The 15,767-nt window shown below is 61.0% G+C and overlaps 1 protein-coding gene across 1 annotated transcript in view; it reads left to right on the plus strand.

The window, feature by feature from the left end:
• ADAMTS7 (ADAM metallopeptidase with thrombospondin type 1 motif 7) overlaps positions 1-15,767 on the plus strand; it is a 35,795-nt gene that overhangs the window by 4,751 nt on the left and 15,277 nt on the right. Inside the window, exons 5-18 of the mRNA XM_053954989.1 lie at positions 853-936; positions 1,475-1,599; positions 2,603-2,752; positions 3,352-3,495; positions 6,863-7,007; positions 7,975-8,067; positions 8,609-8,754; positions 10,080-10,249; positions 10,452-10,585; positions 11,010-11,130; positions 11,418-11,662; positions 12,866-13,007; positions 14,357-14,483; positions 14,861-15,074. Coding sequence (XP_053810964.1) covers positions 853-936; positions 1,475-1,599; positions 2,603-2,752; positions 3,352-3,495; positions 6,863-7,007; positions 7,975-8,067; positions 8,609-8,754; positions 10,080-10,249; positions 10,452-10,585; positions 11,010-11,130; positions 11,418-11,662; positions 12,866-13,007; positions 14,357-14,483; positions 14,861-15,074 — 2,040 coding nt within the window. The remainder of the gene's footprint in view (positions 1-852; positions 937-1,474; positions 1,600-2,602; positions 2,753-3,351; positions 3,496-6,862; positions 7,008-7,974; positions 8,068-8,608; positions 8,755-10,079; positions 10,250-10,451; positions 10,586-11,009; positions 11,131-11,417; positions 11,663-12,865; positions 13,008-14,356; positions 14,484-14,860; positions 15,075-15,767) is intronic.

Consider the following 15,767-nt stretch of genomic DNA (forward strand, 5'->3'; position numbering starts at 1 on the left):
CCCTGGCACGGGCAGGGCACCCAGAGCCCATCCAGGTACCCTCTGGCACGGGCAGGGCACCCAGAGCCCATCCAGGTGCCCCCTGGCACGGGCAGGGCCACCTGGGCAGGGCACCCAGAGCCCATCCAGGTGCCCCCTGGCACGGGCAGGGCACCCAGAGCCCATCCAGATGCCCCCTGGCACAGGCAGGGCACCCAGAGCCCATCCAGGTGCCCCCTGGCACGGGCAGGGCACCCAGAGCCCATCCAGGTGCCCCCTGGCACGGGCAGGGCCACCTGCCCTGGGGCCATGGGGACAGGGGACATGGCCTCCCCTGGAGGTGCCGGACAGGACGGCTGAGGGAAGGACAGCCAGGCTGTGGGGGTCTCCACTGGCAGCCTGGGGGCTGTGCTGTGCTGCAAGCAGACAAGGAGGTGGCTCAGTCTGTCCCTCTGCTGCTGCCGGGGTGGCACCTCTTGCCATTCCGGAGGAAAGCTTTGGTCGATGGCAGGAAAAGGTGGGATGGGGCAGAGGGCCTCAGGTAACATCCCGGGATTTCTGGCACCCAGAGAGCACCGAACTCCTTTGAGATGTTAAACAGGTCCAATAGGAGTGGGAGCAGAGGGGTTCCCCGGGCGTTTCTGGCTGAGTTCCACCAGTGTCTGCACAGATCACATCGAGTGTACAAGGATTTCATGGCAGGCCTCGCTCCAGGCCCGTGTCTGCTCTTGTCTCCCACGTGGGGAATTCCTGAGATGCTGTCAACAGCCTGCAGCAGCTTCCCCTGCAGGAGCTGCTGCAGCTGGAGGTGGCAGCAGCGCTGTCCTGGCTGCCCCGTGTCCCCAGCCGTGTCCCCGTGGTGTCCCACTGCAGGTGGCGGGGCTGTTCCACCACGCCAGCATCGGGAACCCCATCAACATCGCCATAGTGCGGCTGATCCTGCTGGAGCACGAGGAGGTGAGGCCCAGAGCGGGGCTGAGCCCCGGCAGCCAGGCTGGGCTGGGCTGGCAAGCAGGCTCCCTCCTGGGCTGGCCCCGTGGCCTGCCCGAGTGTGTGTGGGAGAAACCCCGGTGCCCGCCTTTGCCTCCTCGTCTTGGCTGGTGTGGGCAGAGGAGCTGCAGAGCCTGCTTTTGGGGTGGTTTGTGGTGACACCGTGCCAGTGAGCTGGCAGAGGGCTCTGGGTCACTGGGGTGGTCGTGTCCAAGCTGCCCTGGTGGCTCTGGGGGGCCTGAGGCCACTCAGGGTCTCCACAGCCACGGGGTTTTCCTGCAGTGCTTCTTAACCCCTCTTACTGGATGATTTAATGTTTTGGTTGAATCACAGATGAAAAGAAAGCAGGAAAAGGGTTGTCTTCCCACCCAGCCTACAAGCTGTGAACATGGAGCAATTCCATCTGGATGGCACTCACTCCCAGTCCCACTCTGATGTGTCTGGGGTCAGACCTCTCCCCTCCCCATCCCAAAATCCAAACAGAGATCTCCCTTTATGTTGGCAGGAGGACCTGAAGATCTCCCACCACGCAGACAACACCTTGAAAAGCTTCTGCAAGTGGCAGAAGAACATCAACGTGAAGGGAGACTCCCACCCCCTGCACCACGACGTGGCCGTGCTGCTCACCAGGTGTGGGGCCCACACGCAGCTCTGGGGCTGTGGCAGCTCAAATCTCACCTGGCTGGGGGTGGGGGCAGCCAGGGGAGCAGCTCCTGGGAGCTGTTGAAATCTCGCTCTCCCTGCCTGGACACCTGCATGTCAGATCTGTAATGTGAAATCTGGGGATATTTCCCGGTGGCTGGAGCTGCTGTGGGAGGTGTCCCTGCCCATGGAATTAGATGATCTTTAGGATCCCTTCCAACCCGAAGCATTCCATGAGTCTGTGATGCCATGGATTGGTCTCAGATCTCAGGTTTAAACCTGGACACAGCTCCCAGCTGAGGTTCCCAAACCAGGTTTTTTCACCGTGGCCCTGTTGCCAAGCCCCAGAAGGGCTGGATCCAGGAGCTGTACACAGGATTAACTCTCCTTTTTCCCTCAGAGGCTGGGCTTGGCAGAGCAGCCTCTGGGAAGCCCCTGACCTCCCACTGAGCTGGCAGGAATTCCTGCCTCTGGCCAAGTTTGTGTACCTTGCAGTCAAAGCCTGGTTTGAGGCTTTCAGGCTGCCGTGAGCTGGATGTTGTGGTGGTTTGGGTGATGATTCACAGCCCACAGCAGCTTTATCTTCCCTGGGAGGTTGCTTTGTAGCAGAAATGAGGCACTTCAGGCCTTGTACTTCAGTGGAGCCTTTCTTCCTGGGTGGCTGGAGCTGGAAAACCACGGCACCTCTGGGATGTGCTTCCCCCAAACATTGCTTGATTATCCCCAGCATCAGCTTTATTTACACAACGGAATAAACGCAGCCAGCCTGGCCAGCAGCTCCCATTAATCAGGCTTAATAGTGAGCTGGGGATACTGGGAGAGGAAAGGGGAAAGGGAAGGTCAGAAGTGCTTCCCCTGTGGAAGGATGCTGGATGTCTCTGCTCTCACTCCTGTTTGGCCGCTGTCCGTGTGCCGGGTCCTGCCGCCTTCCAACGCCCTCTCTGCTCTGTGTCTGTCTGTCTGTCCGTGTGTCCTCGTCCCCTCGGCCAAGGAAGGACATCTGTGCTGCCATGAACAGGCCCTGTGAGACCTTGGGGCTGTCCCACGTGGCCGGGATGTGCCAGCCCCACCGGAGCTGCAACATCAACGAGGACACGGGGCTGCCCCTCGCCTTCACCGTGGCCCACGAGCTGGGACACAGGTACCACCCTCTTCCTCCTCCTCCTCCTGTTCTCTGCGTGCACCCTGGGGCTGGAGAAGGCACGGGGGGAAGTTGGGAGATGGTTCCCAGGTGGCTCCTCACGGGTGCAAACACTCCCTTGCTCCCCGAGGGTTTCATTCCAGAGCTAAGTTTTGGGTTGTCCCAGGTTTAGTGAGAACCACATATTCCAAGGCAACCTGGAGAAATTGCACTTGTGCATTGTCCTGGGGTGGTGTGGGAAGGTTTTGGAGCAGGGGCTGCCCACTGAGAAGTTTTAAAGAAGGATCTGTCTGTAATATCAGCGACAGAATTTTGCTTGCCCCAGTTTCAGTCAAACTTTGACAAGATCACTGGAACATTGCAGCTCCCCATAGACATCCGCGTGTGGGAAAGCACCCACCAGCGTGATCTTGTTGAATATTCCTGAGTTTTCAGTGGGAAAGCTGCAGTGAAAGCAGGGGACAGAGCTCAGGGCTGTCAGTAGCACGTCCCCAGGGCAGGTCCCTGCGCCCGTGCCGGGAGCGGGGCCGGGAGCGGTGGCGGTGGCGGCTGTGGTGGTCGTGGCTCACCTCCCCTCCGTGGGCTGTGCTCTTACACAGTTTTGGGATTCAGCATGATGGAAGCAGCAATGACTGTGAGCCAGTTGGGAAAAGACCTTTCATCATGTCTCCACAGCTCCTGTATGACACGTCCCCACTCACCTGGTCCCGCTGCAGCCGCGAGTACATCACACGCTTCCTCGAGTGAGTGCTCCCTCCTCTTCCTCCTCACTGATGGGGCTGGGGGGTGGGGGCCCAGGCGTGGGGGGGCTCTTATCTCTGAGATATCTCCCTAAGAGTGTTGGGGGTCTTTGCCCAGAGCAGCTGTGGCTGCCCCATCTCTGGGAGTGTCCAAGGCTTGGAGCAGCCTGGGGTAGTGGGAGATGTCCCTGTCCATGGCAGGGGTGGGATGAGATGGGCTTTGAGGTCCCTTTCCACCAAACCATCCCACGATTCCATGGATCCTCCCTGTGCTGTGAAGGGGGGGTCAGGAGCTTTTGGGAGGGAGCACAGGGGCTGTGGTTGCACAGATAAAACCGGAGTGTTTTCCCTGAGTGCTCTCTGCAGGTTCTGCAGAATCTCTTCGATTCTCTCTGCCTGTCACGGGCAAACCAGACCCAGCCAAATTCTTCCCTGCCTTTGTTTATTTTTAGCACCCGTGGCTGATTTTTCAGCCTGTTGTTAGGAAGTTCCAAGGAGCCCAGCCTGGAGTTTGGTTTGTCAGCCAGTGGCTTGCACTGGAGGAACATTTTCCCCCTTGCTGCAGGAAGGTTTGAAAGCAGTGAGGAGCAGCAAGGGGAGAGCTGGGCCAGGGGAGGCTGCCAGGGCCAGGCTCCGCTCCCAAATCCCAGCTGGGACATGTGGACTGGCCCCGTGCAGGGGGAATTACTGCTGATTTATGGCTTTCAGAGGAACGGAGCTTTCCCGCATCCGCAGCGCTCTTGGCCCTCTGCTTTTAACCTTCACTTGGGGATGAAGAATTTCCTGCTCGTGATGACCCCGGGCTGCTGCGAGCTGTGATGGGGAGACAGAGCAGCTGGAAGCTCCTCTGCTGGGGTTTGGGTCTCTTTGCTCCCCCGGGAGGAGCAGCTCTTCCTTGGGAGCGGCGCAGGGCCCGGCAGGCGCCTGTCACCGGCTGTGACACCCCGGGGCCAGGACCAGCCCAGGGCCAGCCCGTGTTGTAACGGGGTGTTGGCAGGAGAACGGGAGGGAGGGAGCCAGGAAACGGGACCCTGCTGACCTGGGCTTGCTGGGCGTGCTTGGAACGGAGCTCACGTTCGGAAAAGCCGCGCTCCCGGATGATGAGCGTTGTTATTTACACAAGGTAATTATTATTTCACAAGCACTGCCGAGTGGTGGGGCATCTGAAAGTGATTCCCGGCAGCAGCACGGCCCCGGCACTGCAGTCAGTGCTGGCTGCAGCTGGGGCTTCAGTCAGGGCACGAGGGGACACTGGGAGAGCTCCTGTCCCTGCTGTGGCAGCCTGTCCCCAGGGAAGGTGTCCCCTGGCTCAGGCCAGCGTAGGGTGCTGGCACAGGGTGCCTGCTGATGCTCCGGTGCTGGAGGGACCCTTCAGTCTTTGCTCTACGTCACACAACCAGATTTTCAGCCTCTTTCCACAGTGCTGGAGCTCTTCTTCCATCATCCTCCTCTTGCCAGGGCCTGCTGCCCTTGCCCTGCCCGTGCCACCCCTCTGCCAGCCCCACCAGCTCCAGGGCTGTGCAGCTGATCCTTCCCAAGCTCCAAGCTCTGCCTTTGTTTTTGTTGAATTCTTCTTGGACCCTTCCTCCAGTTCTCTGGGAGCTTTTGGAATTTTAATCCCGCTCGCAAATGTATCTGCAGATCCTCTCAGGCTGCTCACAGATGGGGATTTAATCATTGTTCCATCCACTCCATCCTCCAGCTTGTTAAGGAACGGGCTGGAACAGGCAGAGCAGTGCAGGCCCCTGCATCTTTCCCTGTGGACTGGGATTTACTGCAGATCCCTGGAAGCCAGAGGGAAACTCAGGCCAATTTTTCCCTGCTTGGAGATGTGTTCTGGCCAATTGAACAGACCAGGAGAATGACTGTAAAATATTTAACAGAGAAATAGGTTCTGGAAAAGCTGGAAAGCTGAGGCAGATCCCAGTCACCCCCAGACTGCACAGAGAGCCCTCTGTGAGCTGGGGCAGGGCAGGGAGGGCCCCAAGCAGCTCAGAGGAGCAGGAGGCTGGGGACAGTGTAGGGGGACCTGTGGGGTCCCGTGCTGGGACCCAAACAGGCAGAGTCCAGAGCAGCACGAGTGTCACACCTGGGGCTCATCCAGGATGAGGTGCTTGAGCCTGGACTTCTTCCAGTAAGGACACCTTCTGCTTTTGGAGAAAACGCTCCAAGTGTACAGAATGGGATGAGCTTTAAGGCTCCTCCCAACCCAAGCCATTCCAGGGTTCTGTGGAAATACGTGGGGAGGTGCCATGCAGTGTGCCTGTGTCAGGCACACAGGACCCTGTGTCAGGACCCTGTGTCCAGCTGCCCAACCCATGCCCCATCCATCCCAGCTCAGCCCCACATCACCCACAGGGGTCCTGCCCTTCCCGCTGGGCTGGGAGCAGCAGGATGCTCCTGCTGGTGGCACTTTGGAAAACTGAGATTTTTGAGCCCCTGGGCTGCTGAAAGCAATCCGTTTCCTGGTTTTTCTCATAGGGAAATACAAATATATTCCAGTGAGGAGCATGGGAGTTCAGGGGGGTGTCTCCAGCCAAGGGAGCCGTCTGCAGGTGTCCAGTGTGGAACTCAGTGGTGGGATGGGAAAGGCAGGAGGGGGTGCTGGCTCTGCTGGGCATCACCCCTGGCACTGCCAGCACCCCAAAGCAGCAGCTCTGCTGCTTCCAGCCCTGTTTCCGTGCGGCTGGTTTGGGTTAAAAAGGAATCTTACTGCACGGGAATTCCGAGCCGTTCCCAATCACAACAAACCCGAGTAATCTGATCCGCCCCCACAGCCTTGCCAGAGGCTCGGCCTTGCTGGAAACATTTGTTTCCAAACGTGTTTCAGAGTTTGTTGGAATAACACCGCGGGCTGAGCTGGGGACAACCCCGGCTGCGTTTGGGAGGTGTCGCAGCAGAAGCGGCTGGAGCAGAGGGGGCACCGCCCGCCTCCGCTCCCACCCCTGCCCCAAAGCAATCCTGTCCAGCCTGCTCTGGGCACGGCAGCGGGCACGTCCGGCTGCTGGCCAGCCTCTTTATTTCCTCTTTATTCCTCCTAAATTCCTTTACTCCCGTTAGCAGGTCTGCGGGGACAGTTCTGCAGCTTGTGGCTCCACATGGCTGCTGCCCCTCCTGTCTTTGTCCCTTCACCTTCCCCGTGTCCTGCCACGCCGGGGGGACATGGGGGGATCACTCTGGGGGGCTTCCACCCCAGAAAGGTCCCCAGAGGTGCCCTCCACACCGGAGCAGCTCCAGGGACCGCAGAGCCGGGGCCGTGTTGGGGGGAAATGCTGGTGGCTCATCCCGGGGCACGCTCCAGCCGCTGCTCCCGGCTCCTGCCGGAGGTGTGGGACACCGGGGTGACTCTGCTGTGGCCTCTCTCTTGCAGCCGGGGCTGGGGGCTGTGCCTGGATGACCCCCCAGCCCGGGAGCTGCTGGACTTTCCCCTGGTGCCCCCGGGCGTCCTGTACGACGTGGGCCACCAGTGCCGGCTGCAGTACGGCCCCCACTCCACCTTCTGCGACGACATGGACGTAAGGACGTGGACATTGCCCACGGCCTGGCGGGCAGGGGGGACTCTGGGGGGGCTTTGCTGGGGCTGCGCCCACCCTGCCCGAGGGAGGGATCTGATCTGTGCCCCAGGGATGGATCTGTGCCCAAAGGATGGATCTGTGCCCAAAGGATAGATCTGATCCGTGCCCCAGGGATGGATCTGATCTGTGCCCAAAGGATAGATCTGATCCGTGCCCCAGGGATAGATCTGTGCCCAAAGGATGGATCTGATCTGTGCCCCAGGGATGGATCTGTGCCCAAGGGATGGATCTGATCTGTACCCAAAGGATAGATCTGATCCGTGCCCCAGGGATGGATCTGTGCCCAAAGGATAGATCTGATCTGTGCCCAAAGGATGGATCTGTGCCCAAGGGATGGATCTGTGCCCAAGGGATGGATCTGATCCGTGCCCCAGGGATGGATCTGATCCGTGCCCCAGGGATGGATCTGTGCCCAAAGGATGGATCTGATCCGTGCCCCAGGGATGGATCTGTGCCCAAAGGATGGATCTGATCCGTGCCCCAGGGATGGATCTGTGCCCAAAGGATGGATCTGATCCGTGCCCCAGGGATGGATCTGATCCGTGCCCCAGGGATGGATCTGTGCCCAAAGGATAGATCTGATCCGTGCCCCAGGGATGGATCTGTGCCCAAAGGATGGATCTGATCCGTGCCCCAGGGATGGATCTGTGCCCGAGGGATGGATCTGATCTGTACCCAAAGGATAGATCTGATCCGTGCCCAAGGGATGGATCTGTGCCCAAAGGATAGATCTGATCTGTGCCGCAGGGACGGATCTGTGCCTCAGGGAGGGCTCCATGCCCAAGGGAGGGCTCTGTGCCCCAGGGAGGGCTCTGTGCCCCAGGGAGGGCTCTGTGGCCCAGGGAGGGCTCTGTAGCCCAGGGAGGGCCCTGTGCCAGGCAGGACCCGTGTCCCTCTCTTCCCACAGAGTGTCTGCAGCACGCTGTGGTGCACGGTGGGGAACACGTGTCACTCCAAGCTGGACGCGGCTGTGGACGGCACGGCCTGCGGGGAGAGCAAGGTAAGGGGGGGACAGCCCTCCATGGCCTCGGGGAGCCCTGCTCCTGCACCCACAGGGGCTCTGCAGGGTCAGCGCAGGGCTGGGCTCATCCCACTGCCCTTGCTCTGCCCAAACACCCGCTGCCCCCAGCAGGGACTGCCCTCGGGGAAGGTGACTCACCTGGGATCACTTGAATCACCTGGGAAGGTGAAACCCGCACTTAATGACCCAGCTAATGGCAGGAGAGCACAAGGTTCTGCTGCCATGGTGGATGCTCCTCCCTGGGATGTTTCCCACTGCTGGGGAGGCGCCTCTGAGCCCCTCTGGGGGCTGTGGATCCCCTTGCTGAGGGGTCTCCGTGGAGCTTTGGGTTTGTTGCCTCCCTCAAATCCTCAAACAACCCAACACCTCTGAGTTTCCCATGGCTTGAGCAGCTCCAGGCTGTGGCAGAGCCCAGCTGACCCCTCCATGGGAGCAAAGCAGGGATTTCCAGGGGACAATCCGTGTGCTGGGCCTCAGTGCTCCCCAGCCTTAACCTGGTGTTCTCCTCCTGTCCCTGCAGTGGTGCTTCAACGGCGAGTGCGTTCCCGTGGGCTTCCGGCCCGAGCCCATCGACGGCGGCTGGAGCTCCTGGAGCTCCTGGGCCTCCTGCTCCCGCAGCTGTGGAGCAGGAGTGCAGAGTGCTGAGAGGCACTGCAGCCACCCCACGTAAGCCAGCCCCGAGCCTGGGCTGCCCGGACCCCAGGACGCCAGTGAGGAGTCACAGAAGGCCGGGCTGGTTTGGGCTGGGAGGGACTGGTTCCATCCCCTGCCCTGGAGTGACTCAAACAAAGGGCAGAGACTCCACGCTCGGAGATGTTAAACATACCCACTGCCCTTTAGTGACAGAGCAGCAAACCAGGCATTCTTGGGGCCTGATTCAGAGTTGTTTTGAAAAATCCTGCTGCAGTTTATCACCCTGCTGCATTCCATCAGCCAGTGCTGGCTGGAAGTGTCCGGGCACTGCTGGAGGAGCAGCCATCTCCATCCTGGGATTTCTGCTGACCCATCTGCTCCCCAGATGTCCCCTTGCTCACCAAATCCCTGTTGTGCTGGATTCAGCCAAAACCCCCGGCTTGCCCTGGTGTCAGAACAGCCTGGGATGGGGAGGAAAAGGGCTTTGTAGTGATGTTCCAGGGGAGTTGCTTTTCCATGGCCTGGGGCACTCTGCCAGCCCCAGGAGTGAGCTCCTGACCCTTCCAGACGTGTTCTGCCCATCCTCATCCTCGGGTGAGTTTGGTACGTGCTGCTGGGCTCTAGAGGGAAGTGCTCTGTCTGATCAGCACCTGGGTTTATGTTTGACATAAACTCTGTGGCAGAGGTGCTGTGGTGGTTTGTGGAGCGTTCCAAACACAGCTGTGGACAGGCAGGAGAGCAAACACTGGGAATTTCCCGGGCAGTTGTTTGCTTTGGCCGCTGGAGGTAAATCTTCAGCTTTGCCCTTGGGATGAAGTGAGAAAATGTGTGCTGGGCATCCCCCCCTCCCACAGCCATTCCTCAGGGCAGAGCGTGTAAACACAGCCCTAAAATAATCATTAGCTTCATTCTCTTCAGCAGAGTGTGCCCAGGAGAAGGAATTCTCATGAGGTCACTGGGCCATGGGCCATGGACAGTGGTGTGACCAAAGGAAAAGGCAGCGTGGCAGGAGATGGTGGCCGTGTTGTGAGGCTCTGCTGGCACCTAAGAAAAGCACTGTTGTGCTTGCCAAGTCTCTCTTGCTCTGAAAAGTGTCAGCTTTGCCATTCCCCGGGGCAGTAGAGGAGCAGAGTCAGGAGGACTCCCTGGGATGGAGAGCAGCTCCTCCAGAGAGCAGCCGCAGGAGGCTGGACGGGGCTTGGAGCAGCCTGGTCTGTGGAAGGTGTCCCTGCCCACGGCAGGGGGTGGAACAGGGGTGGACTTTAAGGTCCCTTCCGGCCCAAACCATTGCACAGCTCTGTGACTCTGAGGTCTGTGCCCTCCTAGCCCGTGTGACTGGTGTTTCCCCCCCACCCCAGGCCCAAGTACGGGGGCCGGTTCTGCCTGGGCGAGCGGAAGCGGTTCCGGATCTGCAACGTGCGGCGCTGCCCCCCGGACAAGCCCTCCTTCCGCCAGCTCCAGTGCAGCCACTTCAACCCCATGCTCTACAAAGGGAAGCTCTACAAGTGGACGCCAGTGCCCAACAACAGTGAGTGGAGGGCAGAGACCTCAAACCTGGAGAGGCTCGGGCAGGGCCCCGGAGCGGCCGGAGCTGGCCGCTGGTGTCGCAGCCTTGCTTGCAGCCCGCTCGTGCTGCGTTTTGTGCATTTGTGCATTTGACACTGCCCTGGGCCGGCGGGGCTGGTTTGTGCTTTCGGAGGCGCCGGGGTTGAGTCTGTGCCTGTTCCCAGTTAACCCCTGCGAGCTGCACTGCCGGCCCGAGCACGAGTACTTTGCGGAGAAGCTGCGGGACGCGGTGGTGGACGGGACGCCCTGCTACGACGGCGACGCCAGCCGCGACGTCTGCATCAACGGCATCTGCAAGGTGGGGCTGGGGGCACCCAGGGACACCCCGGGCCTGGGAAGCACCCGAGGGGCAGCACCCACCCTTGGGCGCTCAGCATCCCCGCCCTCTCATGCTGAGCTGGCTCCTTTTGCCATTCCCCGCTTGGAGAGCGCTGCTGGCTCCCGTGGGGTGAGTGGTACGGGCTGTGCCAGCCTCTGTGCTGGCCTCAGGGAGCCAGAGCACAGCCCAGGCCAGGATGGATGCAACCTGCAGCTACCTTGGAGCACCCTGGTCTCAGGGAAGCTGTCCCTGCCCATGGAAGGGGCTGGAACTGGATCGTCTTTAACGCCCCTTCCAAGCCAAGCCATGCCAGGGTGCTGTGAATCCCCCGGGGACGATGCAGGCGGTGCTGGGAGGGACTGGGAGATGCTGGCGTGGGGCTGACGGGCTGTCTCCCCTGCAGAACGTGGGCTGTGACTACGAGATCGACTCGCACGCCGTGGAGGATCGCTGCGGGGTCTGCCACGGGGACGGCTCCACCTGCCACACCGTCCACAAGACCTTCGAGGACAGCGAGGGGCTGGGTAAGGGCACCTCCTGCTGTCCCCAGGGCACGCCGTGCCTGCTCCAGCACAGCTGGGCTGCTGCTGCTCCTTTGGAAGGGGAGTTTAATTCCAACTGGTCGATTTTTTGGGGATAAGGCAGCAGGGAGCTCAGGTGGGCTCAGGGCAGGGTAGGGCTTGGTGCCCACTGGTGCCTTACAGAGGTGTAAGGATTGGCACGGTGCTGGCACCCAGGGGGCACAGCACCCACCCAAATCGTCTCAGACACCTCTGGCTCCACCAAGACCAGCGCTTGGTTCCATTCCCAGGCTATGTGGACATTGGGATTATCCCCGTGGGAGCCCGGGAGATCCGGATTGAAGAAGTGGCCGAAGCCGGGAATTTCCTGGCGCTGCGGAGCGAGGACCCGGAGAAGTATTTCCTGAATGGTGGCTGGACCATCCAGTGGAACGGGGACTACAGGGTGGCAGGGACCACCTTCACCTACAAGAGGACAGGGAACTGGGAGAACCTCACCTCTCCGGGGCCGACCGTGGAGCCCGTGTGGATCCAGGTAGGATGGAGCCCGCCCTCCATGTGGGGCTGAGCTGCCGTGGTCCCTCACGGCCCTCCCTGCATCCAGGGGATGGGCTCTGCCCCTCCTCGGGGTGTGTTTCTCTGGGAGCCAACGCTGGAGCAGCCAAGCACAGCCTGCCAGCCCGGGGAGTGTTTCCAGCCCACACCGCTTGCAGCTGAGCCTCATCCCCTTTGCAGCATTCCGCAGAATATTTACACAGGAGAGGGAGCCTGAGGAGAAAGAGCCCTTTCCTGAGGCCTTTCCCGTATCTTATCACGAGCAGGGAAAGAGCCCCCGCTGCTCTGGCTGGGCTGGACAGTCAGGAGTGAGGGAGCTGCCAGCTCATGCAAAGCTGTTGGAGTCAATATCCTTGCGACCGTGAGGCCAAGCCTTCCTCTGCAGAAACCGGTGGGAGTCGTCCCACTCGTGATGGCAGAGCTGGCACCAGGCTGAAATCCCCCGTGGTGCCAGGTGTGGTGGCCACGGAGCTGCATCCCATGGAGCCCCAGGATCCCCCCGCCCTGGCAGTCGTGGCTCAGCCCCACGCACTGCCCAGAACATCCCTGCCTTTGCACGGGCTCGCCCAGAGCTCGGCCACCCCGAGCAGCCACAACCTCCTCCTGCCTTTCCTTCAGCAGCAGCTCGGGGTGGGATGTGAGCAGGATCCTGCTGCTGCCAAGGGGCTGCTGGTAATGGGAATGCTGGCACCCGCAAATCACTCTCTGGGATTCATAACCTAATTAAAACCTGTGGACAACAACGCTTCCATGTTCATGGAGAGGTCTTGGAAAGACGCCCTGGCTCCCGCCAAAGCTCCAAGAACAACAAAGCTTTGGCAATAATGGGAGTGCTTAGGCTAAGAAAAACAGGGATGAACTCCCGGCCCTCGCCAGCGCGGGCGCGGGAGGCGCTTCCAGCAGGGCTTGTGTCAACCACGGGAGCAGCAGGAGCCCCTCTGGAGTGGGAGGAATTTAGGAAATTCCACCCATGGGCAGGGACACCTTCCACAAACCGGGTTACTCCAAATCCCAGCTCTGCTGGGGAGCCGGGCACAGGGGTCACGTCCTTCTGGCCCTGCTGGGCAGCTCCTTCACCCTGAGAAGCCCCTGGTGCAATGCCACCCCCACTGCCCTGCCCTGCCCCTGTCCCCCGTGTCCCCCAGCTGCTGTTCACCCCCTCTGTGTCCCCTGTGTCCCCCAGCTGCTGTTCCAGGAGACCAACCCCGGGGTCAGGTACCAGTACACGATCCAGCGCCCGGCCGAGAGCGAGAACGAGATCGAGCAGCCCGAGTTCCTGTGGCGCTTTGGCTCCTGGACCACCTGCACGGCCACCTGCGGGACAGGTGAGCGCAGCCCCTGGGACACCCGCTCCGAGCAGTGGAGCGTCCCTGGGGAGCCTCTGAAATTCCTGGGTCTTGGGTTTCACGAGGTCTTAGGGGAAGAAGAAAGGGACATCTGCTGAGGTCACGGCCCGTGGCGCTCAGCAGGAACCCCAGGGCTTTATCAGCGCTGTGCTCCCGGCTCGGTGTCCTGTTACCCGGCACGGGATGGAGACAAAAGAGCTTTAGAGAGATCAGGGAGTGTGGAAGGGCTGCTCTCCTGCCTGGCTGGGCCTCCCCACGGGGAGGAGGATATCCAGGGTTTTACAGAGGACACCGGGGTCCCACAGTGTCCGTGTGTGGACATTTGCTTCCCCCAGCCTGCCCCACTGCACCGCTGGCTGGGTACCCCAGGCTCCCCAGGGCAGCTTTTGGGACACTTCTGGAACGCTGCCGGGGGAGGCTGGGAGCAGCAAGCACTTCCTCGAGAGCAGCTGGCACTGGAAAAAAAGGGGAATTCAAGGACACTTGTGCTTTCTAGGTAGCACAGAGTGCCAGCACACGGGCTTTGTTTAAAACCAGCTTTTCTTTGTGTGATTGGAGTGCTTGGCTTCCAGAACAGAAGGGAAATAGAGGAGTGAATCAGGCAGGAGTCGGGTGAGGGTGAGCAGCTGGAGGAGGGCTGAGCCCCTCTTCCTGCACTGAGTGATGATGTGAGATGAGATGTGGATTCCGGAGAGCTCACAGTGAGCCCCTGGTGAGCCCCGAGGCCCTGTAAGCTCCCAAGTGCTTGAGCCAGAGCCCAGCTCAGCAGCTTCAGCAGGGCTCTGTCAGTCTCAGCTGAGCCTGTGGTGACAGCTCTCCATGTCACAGGTCAAGTACGTGTTACAGAAGCGGGGACAGAAGCCGGAGCGAGGCAGCGTGCTGAGGTCACCCTTACAGACTGGGGACACGAGGCTTTGGGCAGTGTTTTGTCCCTGAGCTGGGCTGGGGCAGGGCTGCCAAAGGAGCCAAGTGCTGCCCCTTGGCCCCCAGACCTCGCCGTGCCCGCGGTGGCTGGATGTGCTCCGGGCAGCGCTGCCGGGCCGCTGCAGCTGCACGGCTCCGGCTGCCCTCCTGCCCCAGCTGCCCCGCTGCCAGGGGCTCTGCTGGGGCATCTCAGCCTCAGCACAAGTGAACTTTGTGGTGCTTTCATTTTCTCCTTGCTGTCCTTGGCGGCTCAGGCTCACCAAGGGCCTCCTGTCACCTGCCGGCTTCGGTTTCCCAAGCCGTGCTGGCGCCCGTGTGGTGCCGGCGCCCCCAGGGGTGCCTGTCAGCGCCCTGGGGGTGCCCTCAGCGCCCTGGGGGTGCCCTCAGCGCCCGTCCACCCGCAGGGGTGCAGCGGCAGGTCGTGCACTGCGTGGAGAGGCTGGCGGGCCTGGTGGAGGAGCGGTTCTGCGACGCGCTCGCGCGCCCCGACGACCAGCAGCGCACCTGCAGCGAGGAGCCCTGCCCGGCCAGGTGCCAGCCGCCCCGCTGCCCCCCCTCCCTCGCCCTGGGGATGGGTCCCAGGCCCTGGCTCGGTCCATGACAGCATCCCTGGGGTTGCCTGATCGCCACAGGGCGCAGGCAGAGCCCCGCGGGAGGTCCCGTCCCGGCAGGATGCTCCTCCCTGCCTCTGTGCGCACAACCCCGGCGCAGCTCGGGGTCTGTCCCATCCCCGACCCTCTGTCCGAGCTCCCGGGCCTTGGGCTGACACATTTGGGATCCTCCTTTCCCCGTGGCCTCACGCGATGGGCAGTGGGATGGATGCTGGGGCACGGCTGCTTGCTCTGGCTGAGATCTTTCTCTTCCCTTTCCCCCTTTTTCCCTTTCCCTTTCCCCCTTCCCCTCCACAGGTGGTGGGTGGGCGAGTGGCAGAAGTGCTCGGCCTCGTGTGGCCGGGCGGGGCTGATGAAGAGGACGGTGCTGTGCATCCAGAGCGTGGGGCTGGACGAGCAGAGGGCCCTGCAGCCAGCGGACTGCCAGCACCTCGCCAAGCCAGATGCCACTGCTCCCTGCCACCCAGAGGTCCCCTGCCCCTCCCCGTGGGCTGTGGGGAACTGGTCTGAGGTGAGAGGGCACACTGGGGGTGTCCCAGTGTCTTGCAGAGGGGTGGGAGCTGGGGACAGGGGTCCCCGGGCACCTCAGCCTGCCCCAGAGCAACGGGTGGGCTCCCGCTCCAGAAATCCATGGGCTGTGTCCCCGTGGGCTCAGCAGGAATGGGAATTCCTGCTTGGGATGGGAATGCCATTGCTCGGGGAGGTCTCAGGGTGAGGAAGGGGCGTTGGGCAGTTTAGTTCTGCCCCAGCCCTGGGCTTTGCAGCTCCCTCACACAGCTGCAACGCTCCGTGCTTGGCACAAGCAGGGCAGAAATGAGGTTTTCAGCTGGACATGGCTTGGAACAGCCTGGTGTAGTGGAAGGTGTCCCTGCCCACGGCAGGGGGTGGAACTGGATGGTCTTCAAGGTCCCTTCCAACCCAAATGATTCCGTGGGGTGATTAATGGCGACACTCTCTCTGTAGGCTTGATTTATTTTTGTGTTTTTGTGAATCAGCTTAACCACAGGCTGAGGGTTTCAACCAGAAAATGATAACTCCTAATTTAAACAGCCATTCCAAAAGTGTTCAGAGTGAAGACAAATATCAGGAGAGAAAGGAGAGAGCCTGGGAACAGAGCTTGTTGCTAAGGAACAAATGGAATCAAATGTGAACAGAGGATTTGAAGGCTAGATGAGAGCGAGTTGGAAATATTTTTCTAGGGGCC

This window comes from Vidua chalybeata, chromosome 13 (assembly GCF_026979565.1).
Source record: "Vidua chalybeata isolate OUT-0048 chromosome 13, bVidCha1 merged haplotype, whole genome shotgun sequence".
Taxonomy (NCBI): Eukaryota; Metazoa; Chordata; class Aves; order Passeriformes; family Viduidae; genus Vidua; species Vidua chalybeata.